Raw genomic sequence first — 21845 nt, 5'->3', positions numbered from 1 at the left:
AGCAGCTTTCACGCGCTCGGCATGATTATGTTTATGATCAGAAATGACAAGTTTGACTCTAACAGAATGTATGTACAGGAGACTCTGAATAGGTCGATCTTACAGTAGAAAAATAATCTTCAAACTTGTAGCATTATTTTAGACCTGGGCCCTGTCTTACAAAGAGTTACAATTTATCCAATCAACCGTAACTCTATGGAAATCCATCAGTGTCAATTTTTTCTACAGGAAATTTGCAAAATGTCCTTGTAAACAAACGAAAACACACCAAATCGTCAAAAAATTCAATGAATTGATGGATATACATTCATATCCAGAATTTGTTTTGAACAAACATGCATTTTATATGTTGACTTTGCTGGCTTTCCATAGTTGTGATTGATCGGACCAATCACAATGGTTTGTAAGACGGCCCCAGGATATCCAAAACATGTGTTAATATCACATGTTTTGTAATCCCACTTAGAAATTAGAATTTCTAAGTGAAACAGATTTGTGAGAATTTACTTGGGCAGAGTGACCCATATAATAATTATGGTTATGCAAAATGTAGAATTAATTGAAATGCTACAATTTTTTCCCTAGAATGGTTTTTTTTGTTGTTAGGGGGGATTAAAGAGTGCCATGCCAGTTACGGAATATGCATGCTACCTGTGTGTTTATGTGAAAGAGGAAGGATGGAATGTGAGATATATTTACAGTGCGCCAGGTAACAGTTTGTTCAGATTATCTTTCAAGCAATACAGGAGAGCTTATGGTGTATTTTAAACTTCAAGTCTGGAAACACAATTTATAAATTTGTGAATATATAAATTGTGTTTCTGTTTCTTTTTTAATCATTTTGATGGCCCAATATGAAAATATATTTTCAGAATGTGCAATGGAGTGAAATCATCTTTTCTGTTAAGTATTATTGTAGAAAATATACTCTTTCCGTAATACCATTTGAAAAAGTTTCCTTGTTTGTCATCCAATTCAAGAGAGAAATGCAGATATGCATGGATTAAAGAACTGTTTGGTTATCGTGTCATTTATTTGTAGTTAGAATTAATATATGTTTAATTAAATGTATTACTTATTCATGCATTGATTGGTGCTTTGGGAGATTGTGTAAAATTGAAATTTGATCATAGGGATCTGGTAAATTATACCTTAGTCACATTTGTTCTACGGCGGCCATACGGCGAGTCAAAAACAGCCGTTTCATTAATTTTGATTCAAACCACCTATATGCAGCTGGTACAAAAAATGTTAAAATGGCTGTTTTCAACTCGCCGTACGGCCACCGTAGAGCAAATGTGACCAAGGTATTACTATTCATTATGGTAAAAATAGGAACAGCAATTGAAATGTTGAATTACAAGAAATGATACTCCATGAAAATTACTAGTAAATAGTAAAACAAGGGTCTTTAAACTCTCTAGAGGTCAAAGCCTGAGAAGTGCTGAAAACTGTGGGTGGAATTATTCTTTATCAATCCATGTATTGGGAGGAATTGATCAGGGTGATATTTGATCATTTGCATTTTATCTCAAAACCCTTCCATTTTAGCCATTCTAGTAAGATAGGAAAAATATTTATGACATTCCATTGTGAACCCCCTATCAAGATAGTTTAGTATATGTGTAGCTGTATGGGATGATTGTATGTTCTACAATTGTGAAGCAACATTCGTGTGAAGTACACATTAAAATACATGTTTTTTATTTTATGTGTTAAGTACTATTTCTGTATAGATATGGAATATTGGAGAAATTATATATTATATGAAATAAATGTATTATCCTGGTATGTATAACTGAACGCTTACGTGAGATTTTTTTGTTTTTATTTTGAAGTGAATGTTATGACGGTGTTGCAAAGAAAGTCAACTGTGCATTAGTGGACCTATCAATCTATTTATCTATGTATTGTACCTACCAGTCTACCTAGCATATATATTGCTCATCGTCATTATCATGACCTCCACCACCATTATCATCAAAAGGTTAGGTTTTCTGTCTGAATTAATTTGAAGATTATCCATGAGAGTTATCATTTTCTACAGAGAAAATCATTGGATCTGCTTCTGTGCCATCTAAGTCAAATTTATCAATTTGAGAAAGTTGATTAAAGGACAAGTCCACCTCAACAAAAAGTTGATATGAATAAAAAGAGAAAAATCAAACAAGCATAACACTGAAAATTTCGTCAAAATCGGATGTTAAATAAGAAAGTTACAACATTTTAAAATTTTGCTTAATTTCACAAAACAGTTATATGCACATCCTGGTTAGTATGCAAATGAGACTATGATGTCATCCACTCACTATATCTTTTGTATTTTATTATATGAAATATTAAATATTCTAATTTTCTCCTCATTGTCAAGTGATACAATGATTAATTCCTCCCTGAACATGTGTAATTAGCATTGTTTAATACTATATGGTTCAGTCAAGTTGGCCCTTATTGTCAAATCTACAGTGCGTATCAAAAAAAAGTTTACACTTTGAAAAAGCCATAGGAATTAAAAAATATACAACATGTGGGTAATTTTTTCACATATAATCTTGGGTTTGGGTCCCATCTATCCAACGAAAGTAAAAGTTTTGACAGAATGTTACACTTGAGAGTGAGCACTGTCCATTTTTGTAAAGCTCGCAGAAATCAGTTTGCGCAGAAATGCTCGTTTTCACGCTGTGTCAAGGGGAAAGGGCGAAATCAAACTTACCCTGCGAAACATTTCTCATACATTTCCCTTGCACTTTTAGCCAATTGAATAAAAACGGATACATTCAAATATTTTGTAACAATTTTTCCACCCAATTAAAATTTTAACACTTAGTAAGCACAAACTTTACCATTGTTATGCCAGCTGGATCTGAGGACATAACTTAATCTGAATAAAAGTTTATATCAGACATCTCCAGTATTTTTTTACTGAGGTTTTATCATTTAAAGTGGGTTTACTTTTTTCATTTTTCATTCAATACTTGTTTCTCCACACTTTTCCCAAGCTTGAAAATGATTAACAAAATGAAAATGAAACCTAAGCCATTCAATGTAAATAACAGCTCAAAGTAAAGCAAATATCCTCACAATGGCCTTGGTGTGTGGGGGGGAGAGGGGTGGGGGCGCAATACACTCTTCGAAGTGTTATGGGCAAGGAAACAAGTTAAAAAGGTAAAAGATATCTTCTAATCAAATTTACAAGCTAAATTCCATGTGTTCTTCATGATTAAGGTCTACTTTTATTCGCATAACTATTTCAAAATTCTGCGCAAATCATTTTTGACTAACTTTTCAAAAGTAAGTCGTGCTCACTCAAGCGGAAATATTTTTCTACAGTTATATCGTCGTTTGCTTAAATGGATCTGTGCCAATGTTAACATGTTGAAAAATCTTCAGGATATTACAAATGTATAATTTTACAGGACTTTTTCTAAGTGTAAACTTTTTTTTGATACGCACTGTATAAGAAAATGAAATATTGTATAATTCAAAAAATAAAAAAAGAAATAGTGAATGATGGACATCATCCACTGACTCACCTAGTTGTGCATATCACTGTTTTGTGAAAAATAAGCGAAACTTTAAAATGTCATACTTTCTTACATCTGATTTTGATGAAATTTTCAGCACTATGCTAATTTGAACTTTCTCTATTCTAGTCGGCATTTTTTTTCCTGGGGTGGACTTGACCTTTAATTATTTTTAAGGGAACTGAGCATCGTGTCACATTGGGATATTTCATTTTATTCATTTTTTCCTTTAAGCCTAAGTATTAAACCCTTCTTATCAATTATGATCTATAGCCAGGTTGCCAAAAGACAGGAACCCGGCGCAGCAATAAAAAGAGTATATATATTTTTTTTACTATTGATAACAAGCTCATTTGCATAGTTATTTTGTCAGTTTCTTTAATAGGTCCCTTTTTGTCCTGGGCAGAGATCCATTGCTTTTGACCAGCTGCTTGGGATGTTTTAGAGCAAGAGTGTGTCATTGGTTCTCAATTGTTTTCCAGTACATTTAAAATACAGCTCTTTCAGACTTGTGTGAGCGCACAAGTCACATGCATAATTTAGGAAAGAAAATTGTCATTCTAATAATCATTTTAGTGTAAAATATCTAATTGTTTTCATTGAGAAGCAGTTCTGTTTGTTGATTTTGAGCTGCAGTTTCTTAGCCAACTTGCTCTCATTTCTCTTTTCGATCTGCATCAATTTGGTACAAATGATCGTTGGGTAATACCACATGTGTGTCATGAGGATGATGGGTTCAGAGGTCATCTAGGGGTCAAAGGCCATTTCCATCTTTTAAAAGTTTACTGTTCAACTTGCTCTCATTTCTTTATTTCTGTATCAATTGTGATTACACTTGGTAGAAATTTGGATAACTCCACATGTGTGTTCATGAGAATCATTAGGTCAAAGGTTATCAAAGGGTCAAAAGATCATATTGCGTCTTTTATTGATCGCGAGATGAGGCGAGATTCTTGGTTCGTAAGTACCTTGTCCAATAATCTTAATGTATTCTCTGTATCTCGCTGCTATCCAGGAATCTTATTTTCCTTCTTGTATTCATCTCCTTTTATATTACCAATGCTAAACCAGCCACTATGTCCCCATATTAATGGAATGGTTTATTGAAATTAATGGAATTTATTAATTTTGATTTAAAAAAAAAGCTTATATATTTATTTTGATTAAAAAAACGAAAATTGGTAATCACTTATTAAATTCAAGCAATTAACTTTTACTGAGAAAATGATCGCAATGGATTAAAAAAAATACAAACCCCTTCATCAGTCAACCAACTAATCCTTAAATACTGATAATAGTATCCAGACTTAATAAAATAGGAAATGATCAGGCGAAAGAAAATAGCTCTCACATAATGAATAAAAACATTCACTCTTTTTTGTCGATTTTGTCGATATCATATTTAAAGACACACAACGCGGAACATTTTTACTCAACAGAAAACTACAACAAAACTACGGCATACATTCTCTTTTCTTCTGTATTTTCCGCCTGTATTTATTACAAGCAAAAGCAATATTCTGATGCATTACATTGTCAAATACAATCATTAATGAGTCCCAAATCATCCATGTTAAAAGAAAATTAAAAGACAAAAACAATATACTATAACTATAATTACACCATCCACCTATTTCAGATTTGTCTACATACATGTATATCTACAAAGAGTTATCAACTTATGCTAAGTATATATATATATCATGAAAATACACTTATCTAAATACCCCTAAATACACATCACCGAACTTTAAGGTACTTCATGTAAGTGAAGCATTTAAGTCTTCGAGTATCTTGGAAAGGGACACCCGATATATGGAGAGGCGTAAAGAGAGGAGAATGATAAGAAAAATAAAATAGCGAGAAAGGTAGAGGGAGGATAAAATGAATGAAATAAAAGAAAGAGAGGGGAGAGACGGGGATGGATAGAGAAGGAGAGAGGGGTGGGTTAGGCGGAGATAGAAGGGGCGGGGTAGATCATAAAAGTTAACGTTGAAACTTTCCAAGCATTGTTAATGGTTGCGTGCTACTACTTCCCATAACGTGATTCGTATTAACCTTTCGTTTCCGTAATTTCCCCCATATACAAATCAATGCGTAATTACGGCTGATAAAACACTTTGTTCTCATAAACTTGTCTTGTTCTCATACTTACTCATATCTTGTCCATACACTGTTTTGATCTGTGGGATCCAGCCTTGTACCGATACACAAAATCAATAATTCATTGATTATTATTTTGTTGAAATACAAGGGGATCACTTGATCTTGACTGTCGCTAAACGATTATTGTTTCACCATTTAATAATATTGATGAACAATGGATTTGATCTTGGGCAATATTATTTAATCGATTACTCAGAAATTGATTTTCTTAAGTGAATTAAGTTAGAATTTTCTATTCCTATTAGTTTGAAAAATCAATAATCGTGACAATAATACTTCTAATACTAAAAATACAGACGGAATTTATATTCACATATCAAAGAGTTCAGTATCTGATGCAAATCTCTTAGAATTTTTGCAATTCATAAAACGATCAATGTATAGGACATGACTATAGGCTAATATACTGTGCAAAAACGATGAAATTTTCTTTCTTCATGCAGACGTTTTCATCAATATTTGAATACCATCTCGCCCGGTGCGATGGAATATATACCCAGCGTTGCTAGGTTACCTAACGCTGGTAAGGAGGCACGCCAAGGTATATCAATAAACCTTAACTGATTATGAAAATTCAGTTCATGGGATCATGAAGAAAATTTGAAAAGTCTTCTGAAAAATAATTTCGTTATAATATGGTACCACCTAAAATTATTACATTGGCAAATAAGGATTAAGTAACACTCCTTAGAAAAATCTCATGCATGATAATATTGTAAAATTGTACGAAGGTGCACAATAGCATCGCGTACTGTTCAGCCAGGGAATTTTCACTAACAATTCCCTATGACACAATTTTAATCTTCATGATAGTTCAGACGTTGTTTGCTAGATGACACTTATCAGATAGGCCTCATATCACTTTAAAAAAGCCTACACTGTAGACGCTGTCATCAATCAATTATCACTCTATTGGACTTTGCTTTCGTCAATCTTTATGTTACATGTAAACAGAATAATTGATTGGCCATCGTCATTACGCAATGTGCTAATTCATAAGACAACGGTGATAGCCTCGGGTTTGTTTTGGAGGGTCTGTTTTTAACTTATTCTTCATTCTTTAATTCGGAACAAGATTTAACTAACATACCACAAAACTTATTCTTCATTCTTTAATTCGGAACAAGAGTTGACAAAAATACCACAAACCGTCTCCTAAACTCGTCTCAAAATCGACATAAATATTCCTTGTATTGTAAAATTGGATTTCTGCGCATGACTAGAGTATGGTTTGTCCCGCATCCGTTTACAAAATACAGTATTGATAAGAGTGAAATTATAATCGCAAAATACCCGAGAGCAATTATGAAAAAAATGACATTGAACTTGATCACTATTTTCATTTAAGAATGTTAAAAATGTATTTAATAAAAATTCTAGATTCTTCCCTAACCACATGAACTATAATTGGGGGGGGGGTGTAAGACATGACTTTGAAACACCCGATTGTTGTCAAGATGTTTGTCTAATGAGTGAATGAACCTCTTACAGCATCAAGCCGGGCACAGTGGACTTCAGACCCATGTAACAATATTAAATGACTATAAACAAATTCACATAATGTGTTTATCAACCTAAAATAACCGGATTTCAAACATGATGTCTTAATTGGCACTTCTTTTTTTCTTTCGTTTCATTGAGAAAGGCCATAGAATACCACTGTTGGTAAAACCATACATAATAAAAGCACTAAAAGTGTTAAATTATTTTTAAATTTATCTTCGAACACTGATTTCTCTCTGTTCTAGTTAAACAAGCTTTTGGGAAGGGATGTAACCCTGTAAAAATTGATATATTTTTCCGATAAAAACGGCAGATTATATAAAAATTTTGGCAAATATATCCCTCCTTCTCAAAATGAAATAAAGTTGAAAACTCTTATAACGGTCAAAACTTTCCTTTTGTATGATTTCCCGTAGTTTGGCTGACCGTGAACATGAGCTTTCAGCTTAATCTTGAAAGCATGAACAGATTTACGTGCAATATGCACCAGGGTGACGGCGGTGTATTTCAATATGGGCGGGGAGGACAAGATGGGATAAAGATTGGAGTTGACGTCATTCTTCTCTATACCAACACCATCGTTTATACTCTTCTTTCTCACTCACCCCCCCCCCCCCTTTCCTGTATTTATATTCCTCTTCCCCTTTAAAAAAATTATTCTTGAAATAATTGAAAACATATGGGGCGGCAGCTGAGACGGTCATCCCTTGACCTCTCCTTGGCGCCGCCCGTGAAATGTTGAAAATAATGTACTGCTATTGTCATAATGTTGACTTTGAAAATAGTGTCTGACTGCTTGGTTGCAATATACACCAAATATCGATTCTTAAAGCAATACACGTCCACATTTTCAAGTCTTTGGCACAATCGTTTGTACATAATTCATATCTGATAAATATTCAATATAAAATTTACAGCTCGCTCTCCGTCCAAACCAAGGAGTCCTTATTTCCTGAAGGTCGGAAAGAGATATATTAAGATCCGGACAGGTGTCGATCCGGAAAGTTGTCCTCGAATGCAAAACCATGATGGTCGGTTTCACCAAACTCCGTTAACAGTTCCATAACCAAGATACATGCTTAAATTAGTTTGAGTCTGCAAATGGAGGATTTCACAGAACTCGGTGATCAGTCATAGCAAACTAATTACGTGCCCGATGCATGATTCTTCCGGTTGGTTACTGAGTATATGTCGGGACCGGGTCGGTTTCACCAAATTCCGGTAACGGATCCGTCCATGGTGCTCAATAGTTAATGGAGTGCTTCATGGAGATTTGTGATCAATCGTAGCAAACTAATTCTTTGTGATGCTTCTTCCGGTTTGTTGTACTGAGTCTATGTTGTAGATCGACCATTGCTTTGGCGGCTCCGGTTTTCTGCCGGTGTCCGAATCGCTGATTTGACGTGTTAGGAACCGACTCGGAGAACAGGGTCAGGTTTTCTGGCGGTTCCGGTTTTACCTTAGGATTACCCTAAATCAATGTTATAAAAACGAAGAAGATAAATGAATAGTGAGCAAGACGGTATAATCCGACATTACAATGAATTATTACAGAACCACATGATAGGATGCTTCTAAACATTGCCTTGGAAACTCAAATCTGAAATTGTTGAGCTGATCTCATTTTTAAGACAACGTATACCTGTACGGGCAGACGAAAAAAATATATTAATATTGTAAACGTTATAGGGTGAGAAATGTCTTTTTGCAGCTATTTAAAACAAGTCTGACCTCAGTAAAATGGAACAAAAGTTTATACACATGTATTTTAGATATCTAACGCCGCTTGGCTCCAGGCCTATAATAAAAATTGTATTCATTAATAATACTTAAAAGGTAAAATTCAAAAGACCTGCAAAGATATTATGTTCTCTTTATTATGAAATTAAATCTAAAAATATTCAATTTAACATGGCTGTCTTACCTTTTGATCGAAATCCCTGAGAAATCCCCAGCCCTCATCCCTGTAAAAGAAGAAGAACACGGAATGAAACCGTCATATTGGCAAACTAGATACTTGAGGTGGTAATCCTTTTAAAATCTGGCAACTTGACCGAAGGTTTAATATTGATCGTGGAACTGACCGATATAACGGACTTAGGATCCAACTTGGCTCGTAAGTGTTGCAGAAAGGCAGAAAGTGTCTAAAAGTCAAGCGCTATAGTACGCTATTTACCAACATTGGCCTGTTGAATATTTTGACTATTAAATAAAGTTTATTGGAAACATTGCGAAAGAATTTCCATTAATTAAAACGCACATAAGTATATGAACGATACTGACACCAAATAGGAACCTTTCACAATAATCATGATTTTTTTTATTATTGGCCTAACACAAAACTTTTTTTTTCAGAGGAATTGTGTCGTAAATATACATGATTGATGATCGAGCGGCAAAACAAACGGTCAAAAAGTGAAAATTTTCAAAAACAGAGTTAAAACAATATCATGCATGAGCTATATATATAGGCTTGCTTTCAATTACTGGGAAACATTCATGATAGTATCGCATATATTATAAGTGGTTGTTTCAATACCAGTATACAGTATTATAATTGGGGAACATCGGTACCATAGATGAAGGCTTTCTGTGACCTTCAAATGACGACAATCCCCTTAAACATCAAATCAGGATTCATTTTGAAATAACTTAGAATTTGAATTAAGTAATATATTACCCAATATGTAATTGATATTGTAGTATTATTTGGCTGAAGTTGGTCAGGTGACGCATTTTTATTTATGTTATGTTAATGAAATGGTCTATCATTTTATAATGATTTATATAACAAACGTGATGAACTATGACATCACATGAAATTTAATTGGGTCTCCTTTCTGGATTTTTATAAAATCCATTATGACAAAATATTTTCAAAAGGGATTATACATGTACTTACCATCGTATCTGCCCCTTCTTCTCCCTGCCGACCGTCTCTCTCCACGTCTTATCCTCGATCACACTATTGCACTCTCTGTAATCAGCTCTTGTATGTCTCCCGCTTACTCCAGCAGCTCCACCTGCTCCCTGGGCTCCTCCCGCTCCCGCCCTTGGCTGCTGGTTGCCTGTCCGTTGGGGTGGTTGCTTGGGCTCCGGTGCGCACTTGTTGTGGTAGGCACTGGAAATACGGGTAGAAGCGGGGAGACGGTAACCGGCCGAAGTGGCACGGTCGTGCATGATATGAGATGACATGGTAATAAATCAAAATAATGATGATAAATGATGATATTCCAGACTAACTAAATGTGATTTAGCCAGTCAAACTATGAAGTATAACAAGAAATGAACATATCTTAGATGGAACGAGAATTTTTTCTGGAACATGCAGGAGCAGAGTTCGATTGGTCCAATAACGTGCAGCAGAGTTGGAGCAAAGTATATTGAGATACAACGTCCTTGAAATGTTATCTCATGTAATGGTAGTACATACGCAAATTTTATCAAACAATATCAGAACATTGTCCTGTGTTTCCAATGTTTATTAAACGACATCATCCGGTTCCTTCGCAATTTCGGCAACTATTCCAGTAAATGCATAGTTTAAAAAAAAACGATATCGCGAAACTTGCGTCGGAATTATATCGCGAATATACTACCTCGGACGTCCGACGAGAAGCTAGGGAAACTAATAGCGAAATGACAGCGCTGTTCTGTGACAAATATTTAGAACACAATAAATATAATTGAAGAGCTTGGATGTATTGATTCTATTGAATGTTTAGAGAGTGCAGAGCCCGTTCGAGACCTCCATAACGGGTTGACGAGGTTTTTTTTGTTCGGCACCGGCGCGGCGTGTCGCCCGACGGACTCGTCTCTAAGCAACCGTAAACACAAGACGATCGGGGGACTTTTCTTCCTTTCTTTGATTGCTGGTGTGTGCGTGCAAGCGAGCTTCTGAACTGGTTTTCGAGTAGGCGCCTGAGTGAATATATATATCACAAGAACATAGAATATAAAATGGACAAGGGTATTGAAAAGGGTATTTCCATTGCTGTATTAGGTGCCACAACATTGTTTCGTATTTCGGTGTTCATACCATCTCGTAGCTAACAGGACAGAAATTAAAATATGAAAATAAATCGATGATATAATGCCTATGACGTTTAAAATATGGACATGAAGTTTGTATACACTAAAATGATAAGTAATATAATCTGAGATTCATCTCGTTTCATGTGAAATTGGAAGATGATAACAAATATAGTTTCAAGACATGAAAATCGTGGCTATACCAGTTTAGGCCAATTCGATGGAGAGCGCATTTTTTAGATATATATTGTGTTCATAATAATTATTGTATGATTTTTTATAGAATATTTCATAAAGGACTTCTATAATTATATAAAATAGGAAAATGTATCTGAATAATCATTATCATACTTCTTAATTTTGAAACAGTTTTCAACAAAAAAAATCGCCTAATGACCATAGTTACTAGTATTACAAAATTATGATTGGTAATCTTAAAATCATGCAGGAAAACATGTTACAACGCATGTCACTTAGATTCTGATTCTGTCTCTCAACATTCTTTATTATAAATTAATCTGTCTATCTGATGTTGTATTCATTGTAAAGTAGTAGAGTTCCATCTTATTTTTTTTGGGGGGGGGAATTATTTTTGGGGATGCTATAAAAATTGTGATAACCGCTTCAAAATCTCTGTTATGATCTTCATCATTTTTAACTTGTATATCTCGATATAGTCTGATAAGGTAGTCAGCACTAGCGTGCCTATGGGGGGCAGGGGGCAGACTGCCCCCCCCCCTGACGAGTCACAACTGATCCCTCACGAGCCACCATGGGCCCCCTCCTTTGAAGTTGAAGACTTTTTTTGTCAATTTTTTTTCTGGTACGAAATCCTTTATTTGTGGTTGAGGACCTTTTTTTTGCTTGTCAATTTTTTCTGGTACGAAATCCTATATTTGAGGTTGAAGACCCTTTTTTTTGCTAGTCAAATTTTTGGGCGGACGATTTTGCCCCCCCCCCTGTGGAAAATCCTAGATACGGTACTGGTAGTCAGTGTTGCATCACATGGGCAAGCTTCTAAAATCAAATAACTATAGGGCCTATATACTGCACATTGGTTCATTAATCAACTATTTATTGATTTCAATTAGCACTTACATGCCCAATTGAGCCACTCATAGGGATGATTATTGAGATGGGTTTAAATCGATAACAAGACAGGGTTGATTCTTCGTATCAAATACAAAGCCTTAAAAATGTGCAATGTATTTGTCTTGAAATATCGTGCATTAAGAGTATACCGTTTGGAATCTGATCAGTCTTACAAAATAACAGTATTCCTAGCTTGTCAATCATCGAGAGATAACTGAAAATTAGAGATGGGTAAAACAAATCGCATTCAATCCACTCTTGAACAAATTATTTTTTTGATCAAATTGGAGGCTAAAGAAAACCATTGAATTTCGTTGATTTTTGGTTCATGATTACATTTGATCTTCTTCGCATCATATATTTTCTCGTACCATATAACAAGCAAGAAAATAGTGGCTTTTTACATGAATAATAAACTTTTAGGCTACTAGGCATATATGTTTTAAAACCAACTAATAAGTACCTTCAAAATATACAAGCCACTAAAATTTGGATGAATCAAAATTGCATGTAAAGCAACATATGAATTTAAAGCCAACACTTTTATTAATATGTTTATATGTTAGCCAAATGGGGTGGTTACAAAATTATGAGAGCGTACTACGTGTGTGTGTGCACCATTCTTAACTTGGTTCCAGACTCTCAGCTTCATAATTATTTCTTTTTCTTTTTTAAAATAACCTCTGTTCATATCATAATCATCTAAACACTCGAGAGAAGGGTCAGATCTTGATACAATATTGCATTTTTTTTCACTCCTTAGAGTATTTCTTAATCGATGAATTTCATTCCCACAAGAAATCCCAATCGATTTGGCGCTGCTTATCACCTGTTCCTACCAGTACAATAGGGAGGGAGACTTCCGTTCTCAACAGCTACGTTCTGAACTATTAATAATTGATATCAATAGCTTATTATACTTTCGATTTTGATAGCAGCAGGTCGTCTGCGCGCAGCACTTAATGCAATCAATTTTCCGTCATGGCGCCACGAAAAGTGAGAACGGCTGCTCCTTAATGATGAAAGTAATAGCAACGATTTTTTTTTGGAGGGTCGCGGATATCAAGCATTGCCAATTCTGTCTTTATAGGAGTATAAAAATTGCTGAGTTTACTTTTTATTACATAGAAAACTTGGAAAGAATAAAATATTTTGTGGACAAATTTTAATTTGCATCTATATTAGATCGGTTTGATACGTTAACAGTGTAGAAAAAATTCTTCGATTTGAAATTGGACGGGTAATAAAAGTGCCTAATATAGGATGTAGGACGTCACTGCAATTTATCAACATAAGTTATCTTTAAGGGCAAATTTAAATTTTCATTTATATTGTATCGGCTGTAAATATCAAAAGAGTAACAACATTTTTAGTTTAAAATGTGGACTTGAAGTGATATGTAAATTTTGTTAAATATAGTATAGGATGCATGAAGTCACATCAATTCAAAATATGATGAAAGATTGCGCTCAAAAGCGACCTCTCCTTTAAATAAAATAGATCGAAACGAAGATTGACAATCGCTGTTCTCTAGCTCCCTATTTAAAAAGCACGTTAGTACTTTTTACATGTATATTTACATTAACCAAAATACGCAAAGTGACAATTCTAAGCAAATTGAATCGATTTAATCGAAAGTTTATTGTTGTTTTAATTTGGTCACATATGATTAATGGATGTCATTTTACAACCATATTGGGCTGAAAGAAAATAGCTATGTCTTATTTCATTGCATCGGAAAATCAATAAGTATCTACTTAATCAAATACTTAAAACAACGACAATTATCTTGCAAACACGAATCACTGAGGCCTGTCTATGAATGTTTTGGCAAAAGTTAAATAATGTGAATTAGTGATGTTCAAACACAATGGGCGGAAATCGCAAGGGAGAAAGGGAGACGCGTCCCCTACCAAAACTAGTAGTGGGCACAATATCAAAATGTCCCTCTACTATAATGGCCTTTAATGATGGAGAAAGATTCATAATTCACAATCGAAAAAATACACGTATTTTTGAACTATACGACCTTACATTTTTGGTGAAAAACCTTTTTTTTTGCTGGTCAATTTTTGTTTTGGTTAATACGACATTACATTTTGGGTGAAAACTTTTTCTTCTTCTTTTCTTTTTTTTTTTTTGCTTGCTTGTCAAAGTTTCCAGCCCCTTTGGGGACAGATTTCCGCCATGCAAACATTCGGTCCTTATATAAGAAGTGATGCAGTGGAAGCGCACAGTGGGGTGGGGCGAAGGGGCGAACCATGGAGGTATACCTCCATGGGCGAACCAATGGCGTTATGGCATACAATGGTTAATTACGAATTTATCTTCTAAATATATTTTCAAACTCTGTCACAAGATTAGCCTTCCGTATAAAGAATTTCACCATTTTTTACTAGCTTTGCTCACTCGAGACTTGTTTAATAACTATATCCCTCATTTTGGGGGGCTTATTACCCGGCCCACTTATACAGAGAGACATGACCGTGTTGCGCCTTTGTCACCAACATTTTATAACTAGGCCTAACTTCAACAAACTTGTGAATTTAACATTACAATACCTCACATTTAAGTGATCATATTGGATATCAACAAGTCAAAGAGAACCATTTTTAATCCAATATCGTTTGAAATTATAGTTATAATGAGCCAACTTGATTAGGACGATCAATGGAGGATTAAGCCAATTGACCATTTTCGTTGAAACGGAATTATATCTAAAATATATCAACTATAAAAAAAGTGAAAGAATGAAGCTAAAATGACGAGTTACATTTGTCGAGTCTTATCTAAGTCTTGTATTTAGATCGTTTTAAATTTTACTTAGTTGCCAACTTGAAAGTTTACTGGAGACATTATACCTACCCTGTTTCTATACTCTGCATCCCCTGGTCTCTACTCCCCATGGTTTCTGATAGATATCAAACTGTCAAAAGAACTTTAAAAATGCAGACCTATGCTTTCCGAAAGATTGAGCTAAATTATTTAACAATTTTATTAAGTAGCTATCCTTTGCAAAAACGGATCTTGTTCAAGGAACAAAGCATACTCCAGGGCTCAAGATAGTTTCGGTCTTTCAGAAAGATCAAGTTGAATCGTCAGATATTACATCGGTCTTTATGTTTCTGTCTATCCTCTCCTTAAAACGATTCAATTGGCGGATATTTTACGAGAAACATTCGACGCACTTCATCAGGGTCCAAAAATAATTTCAGTTCTTTCCGAAAGATCAAGCTTAATTATCAGAAATGACGTGTGTCCTTGGGTGTTGTGTTTATTCTCTCCGTAAACGTCCTTAGAGACTGATCTTGCAGAGAAACATTCGGCGTCTTTGGCCAGACTACATTAGGGTCCAAAATAATTTCAGTCTTTCCAAATGATCATGCCAAATTATCAGAAATAACATTAGTCTTTATATATCCTTTCCTTCCAATAGACGGAACTTGTATATACGAGAAACATTGGGCACCTTTGGTCACACTACACCAGGGTCCAATGTCATTTCAGTCAGTCTCTGGAACTATGGCGACTCTTTTCCGCCGGTAAGATTGAATTTTCTCCTTTGAGAAGTATTATCCATATAAAAGAAGAAACTTTCCCCAAATATTATCCCTATTATACACGACTCAAAAAGTGTTTACTAAAGTAATGACGTCTGATGCTGGGAAATATTATTGATTTGGATTGACGGGTCCTCCTTCCCGATTGGTGGTGCATGTTCAAGATAAGTTGACAGTATCGATGTTTCATCAAACCCTAAAAGATCGACAAGGCATCATGGTGGAAAATTATGACTCAATTAATACTGTTCGAGTTGTCGATACATATCCCAATATTCCAAAAAGCACAACAAAAAAAGCAACTCTCTAGACAGCGACATGAAAGAACTAAAATGCCAAATACATAAATACTAGTATTCGCTCAGAAAGGTGCATGGCCTCTCTCTGTTTCCCTGACCAAAGTTGCAAAACAGTGTCGCTGGTCAAAAGACAATGCAAACTAAAACCATGAAATAGATCCAAAGGCCTAGATAAATGTTTGACAACCATGGGATATATACATCTACAAATGTCCGGCATTGTTATCTCTTGTTCGCCAACAAATTCTCCATGTCAATCGACGTAACTTAGCTCCCGCTTAAAAGTCATTTGGTAAACATTTGAGTTTAATGAAGTCTTCTGTACAATGAATTGATTGGGGTATGGGGGAGAGGCGATGGGGGAGGGGTGCTACCTCAGTGCGGATGCCACATCTAGAAATACGTCACAACAGTCGAGATATAAAACATAATCCGTGAGGTTGAGATGTTGCATCATCATTATTTGAATAAGAAATCGAATCATCATTCTGTCTTCAGTACTTAAAGTTTCATAATTGTAGAAGAATTGGGGTAAAAGTAGATCGATATCTAGAAGAGGCATGACTGCTTATCATGCTTATTATCATGTGGTAGAAGTATCTTCTCCCTAATAGTTTTAATGACAATATTAGGGTCCTCTTTTTGTCTTTTTTGTTGCATGTGGATTGGGAGGGAGTCGATAAGTTCGAATGCAAGGTACGACATGAATGCAAATCTGAATGTTTGAAAACTCATTAAAATTACAATTTTATTCCCCCATCTTGAAAATGTCTTGAAGTAGAACCCAATCACTATATAGCGTGGTGAGCAAACAATTTGGGGAGAACAGAACATATAGGGCACACCTTTCTGGGGGGAAAAATGCAAGCGAGCAAAATAATTTACCCTCATTTTAAAATGACGATCTACTTTTGTGATGGATTCTGACATGATCGATATTCAGAAAATCATAATTCATTTTACCCTTTTTTCATGTCCTTTACTTTCACTTCCTCCTACACTGTTAAAAAACTCCTGATTTTACAAAAAAGAGGATTTTGCAGAAAGCAATAACAGAATCATTCTGTAAATTCATAAAACAGGAATAATTCTGCAATTTAACAGATCAGGCCTGTTTAAAAGGGGGAAAAGGGTGTTTTATTAAAGGAAATTTGTAAGATTCCATACACCGAATACCAATTTTCTGTAAGATTACGCAATCTGATAAGATTACAGGTGTTCTCGAGACTCTGCTGCAGGAACTTCTTTTATTTTAAGGATAAACAGTGTACTTTGACAGTGAAAACCGATTTTTCTGTTTTGAAGGGGCAGTGTCTGTGCCCCTGTGATAATAAGAAGTGGTCAAATTGTATCAAATAAACCATTCGGATTTTCAGGGAAGTACTTAGATGATTTACCGTTGTTGGGGTGGGGTATGCACAGGACGGGAAAATAACTGACACTATTTACCAAGGATCTTTCCCGCTGCATGGGGCAAACGGTATCTTAAGACTTTAAGTAAATTTGAAAATCATTTGCCCACTTGTCATATATGGTTTCAGTTGCACCTGAAGTCGGTGTTGTTATCAAAACGGATTAAAGATGGTAAAATCACCACCTTCCTATACTATCTTAGATTATTTTATTGCCATGATTGGACTTAGTTCGTGGCAACAACAAGAACTATACCGTCTTCAAGTGACAGAGGTGTAGGAAAACCTTTCTTACTTTATTTTCTTAATTCATCTTAGTTCCTTAGATTTAGATGGATTACGATCAGGGACCAATCCAAAGTTGGATTGAAGTTTAAATCTTATATAGATTTAGAATTAAATCCTATTCGTTTAAAATTTTCGATCCAATTTTGGATTGGTCACTGACCACAATCTATTAGATTGACTTTCAATTTACGGAATTTAGAGAGCTGAAATCGCTCGTTCCTGATTGACTGAAAGAAACCATTATGTCAATATTCATACAGGACTAATACTATCTTAATCAGGTTATAATAATAATAATAAAATAAATATAATAATCAATCTATTCAGAGTCCTAACATCAATCGGGAGAAGAGGCAATTAATTTTAAAAATTAAAGATAATGACAAGGAGCGAAAAGCGGATAGCGAAAACTAATTGAGAAACAAATAAAAAGAACAAAAGGAACGAATAAAACGCTCGCTTGCTTCGCTCCCTAAATCAGTGATTTTCCATTTTCTTCATTTATAAATTACAAACATAAAACAGTTTTTCTACTTATCATGCTCGTAACTCGTTTTTTATAGTTTGGTAGACTTACGAAATCGAACGCCAAGTTTTAACTCGAAACAGATATAAAAAAAAATATTCCTCCGCTTTATGTCTTCCCTATGTAAGCTGGAAATATTATTGCTGGCTTCGCAGCAGCATATCATATTTGGACACAGGGGTGTACGAAGGAAGGGAAGCGGTGACCCCCCTTTTTTTTGGGGGGGAGTTATTGGTTCTAGCGAAATAAAATAGAAAAAGAGAAAAGAAATGAAGAAAAAAAAATTAAAGGGAATCAAAAGGAAAATCTGGTTCTACAACCACACACTACCCTGTTATTCAATTGGGTAAAAATAATGGCGACGTCTTTATAGGTCGGCCTGATTCCTATTCACAGAAAGTTGATGCCGCCCCTGTTTGTGCAGCAGGTGCTTATATGCTTTTAAAGGTCAAGTCCACCTCAGAAAAATGTTGATTTGAATCAATAGAGAAAAATCAGACAAGCACAATGCTGAAAATTTCATCAAAATCGGATGTAAAATAAGAAAGTTATGACATTTCAAAGTTTCGCTTATTTTCAACAAAATAGTTACACGAACGAGCCAGTTACATCCAAATGAGAGAGTCGATGATGTCACTCACTATTTCTTTTATTTTTTATTGTTTGAATTATACAATATTTCAATTTTTACGAATTTGACGATTAGGACCTCCTTGCCTGAAGCACAAAATGTTAAAATAATGGAATTTCACGTGTTCAGGGAGGAATGAAACTTCATTTCACATGATAATGACGAGAAAATAAAAATATTTCATATTTCATATAATAAAATACAAAAGAAATAGTGAGTGAGTGATGTCATCAACTCTCTAATTTGGATGTAACTGGCTCGTTCATATAACTATTTTGTTGAAAATAAGCGAAACTTTAAAATGCCATAACTTTCTTATTTTACATCCGATTTTGATGAAATTTTCAGTGTTATGCTTGTTGAATTTTTCTCTTTTTATTCAAATCAAGTTTTTGTTGGGGTGGACTTGTCCTTTAAACAAAACCAGTCGGGTGACGACATAGGCCATAATATCATTAATCATATACAGTGGTGGTCTTACTTGTAAATGTAAGATTTTCAGCTCGCTAGGAAAGTAAGTAAATAGAGTTATATTCTACAAAGACTTAAAATCACCCAGATAATAGGCCTATGGTGTATTTTGATAGAATAACAACACTACTGCAACCATGGCACTGGACTATATTGGTATATTCTAATCGCTCGGTAAGGAATGTGAAATAGTTTTTCATGTAACCTAATTTAATTTAATGTGTCAGAGAGGCACAAGGCCAAGTACGGTAACTTGGACTGTCTAGCACCAGGGTATTATAATCAAAGTTATGGGTGGGACTTTATTTCTACTCGAAAAATGGGGGTATTATGATAATAGTTTCACGACCCAGCAATACTTCCAATAGCTTCCTTTCCATTTCTTTATTACTAAAAAACGGGCAACCGTCCTTTGCCGCCATTGTGGCCCCGCCCTTTAAAAGAGACACCACTTTTCCCATCGAACAGGATGGCTACATCTGTTCTCCTGAGTTTTTACACTCCATGCAGTCAAACCTGTATGTCTTAGCAGCCACTTGTCTAATAGGCCTACAGTGAAAACCTGACTTTAGTGGCCATCAAAATTGTTTCTCATTATTTTGAAAGAAATATGTGTTATTTTAGAACCTGTCAATACATATTACGGCCCCCGTCTCCAGTGGCCGCTTTTGGTTTGACTGTACTTGCATCAGTAGCTTTCAAGAGACCAAACTAAGATGTGGGTTTTATACATCAATAGAATGCAAACTTTGTCCACTTTTACTTTCTATCCAAAGTGATTTTTCATCAGAGTTGTTAAATGTGGCGGAAAAGCGGGGTGTTTTGATTTCGAGTACACGTGCCCGTATTTTCAGTTATTCTCAGAATTTTCACGTAATTATCAAACATTTTCCAATGATAGATTAATAGTATCAAGTAGAAACCAAGGTAAGAAATAATAATGCAATATACTTACGTTTTCCCCAATGTTGGGTTGACCGCTTCCAGATTGACCTCTGAACTTTTTACTTTCTTGCTATACATCTTGCATGCAATGGAAGTCTTCAAAATAATAAATGAAAATGTCATTAAATGGTTAGAGCTTCATGAGCTCAGAATTATGTGCGTCGTTTATTGATATCTTTGTCTACAATATTAAGCAGCTGATCCATTTTGTTGGCTGATTATCATCGAAAGTACGAAGTAGATGTTGCTACCAAGAGAGAAATAGATCATCTAGCTCTAATAATTGTTTTTTCAGAAGTTGCAATCACATTGCTGTCAGAAATGATCTTGTACTCCAAAGTGTTAGGAATGCATGTACTTTTCCAGAGTCAGCAGTCAGTGGGTCTAGCTCTTTATTCTTTAGATGCACAATGATATTTTCAAATTAACATGGAAGCTTCGATGGTTCCGATTCTGAATGATGTAGTTTCCATGTCAACGTTTCCGCTGCCTCCGCCTCTCTACTCTCATGTGCTACTGATTCCATCATCTCGTCTCTTCATGTTTACATGACAAGGATTCACCTGGCACGGGCCAAACTGACAAATTAAGCTCTATTAATTAGTGAAAACATTCAGTCCCTCTCATTGTAATTATGCATGATCAAACTTCAGATCAGCAAAGTCTCTGATGAATGCGATGTTTCGATCACTTCACATTATGGTCTGACATGTAGGTTGTAACTTGACTGCTAGCGGTATATCAACAATCAAAATGATTTGCACTCCACTTTACCAGTCATTATTATTAGCAAATGTTTAAGTTATATGCCACTGATATTCCCGATTAAAACTCTCTCCGGATCCAATAGGCATATGCTTAGAGTAAATTGTTACGAGAGAGCTAAATTAGAAAGATGAAACCGTCGGCGAATTCGATTGTGATGCTAATCCTTCGAATTGTTCCTGATCCCTGATATGAAGGTCGCATGCCATTATTGAAATGAGATTTGAAATCCATGGATATACCACGCTTATATGGCACGCTTGGGTGATATCATTTGCTGTTGTCCTCCCGATATGCTTGCACGGTGGTGGAAATGAATTATCATTATCATCTACGCGTGAAGCGTGTCATCACTAAGCAAGTTCGATATTATATTGTATACCCCGTCCCTGCAAAGTTTTACGACAATGCCATATCAAGAAAGTTCCGTTGATGATAATTTCTGTGTATTCCGAGCTGCAAAGCTTTGATCCAACAATTAAGAAGCTCCAACTATATGGTCCTTCAACTCCTTCTTATTTTGTTGTATATCTGTGACTTTTTTTCCACAGGGCTGTAGAGAGTTGACGGAAAACTTGTTATTGTACCCCCGTCTACATCGATCGATCGATTGGTTATAATTCGTGAAAGG

General features: G+C 35.2%; 1 protein-coding gene across 3 annotated transcripts; it reads right to left on the bottom strand.

The window, feature by feature from the left end:
* Positions 1 to 6785: 6785 nt before the first annotated feature.
* Positions 6786 to 20927, bottom strand: LOC121418720 (uncharacterized protein C2orf50-like). 3 transcript variants are annotated; one of them, XM_041612793.1, is made up of 4 exons: positions 20460 to 20927; positions 10096 to 10314; positions 9118 to 9157; positions 6786 to 8664 (listed from the first exon to the last, which is right to left on the bottom strand). In XM_041612793.1, the coding sequence occupies exons 1-4, from the start codon at positions 20570 to 20572 to the stop codon at positions 8473 to 8475; spliced, it is 564 nt and encodes a 187-aa protein (XP_041468727.1). In that variant the 5' UTR covers positions 20573 to 20927; the 3' UTR covers positions 6786 to 8472. The 3 variants fall into 3 exon arrangements, with proteins under 3 accessions (XP_041468727.1, XP_041468743.1, XP_041468735.1); XM_041612809.1 differs by lacking the exon at positions 20460 to 20927 and adding an exon at positions 15183 to 15894; XM_041612801.1 differs by lacking the exon at positions 20460 to 20927 and having other exon boundaries at positions 10096 to 10782.
* Positions 20928 to 21845: the final 918 nt, after the last annotated feature.

Source organism: Lytechinus variegatus, chromosome 1 (assembly GCF_018143015.1).
Source record: "Lytechinus variegatus isolate NC3 chromosome 1, Lvar_3.0, whole genome shotgun sequence".
In the NCBI taxonomy this organism is placed as follows: domain Eukaryota; kingdom Metazoa; phylum Echinodermata; class Echinoidea; order Temnopleuroida; family Toxopneustidae; genus Lytechinus; species Lytechinus variegatus.
The sequence above is the reverse complement of the archived record's forward strand: the minus strand, read 5'-3'. Positions and strand labels throughout refer to the sequence as shown.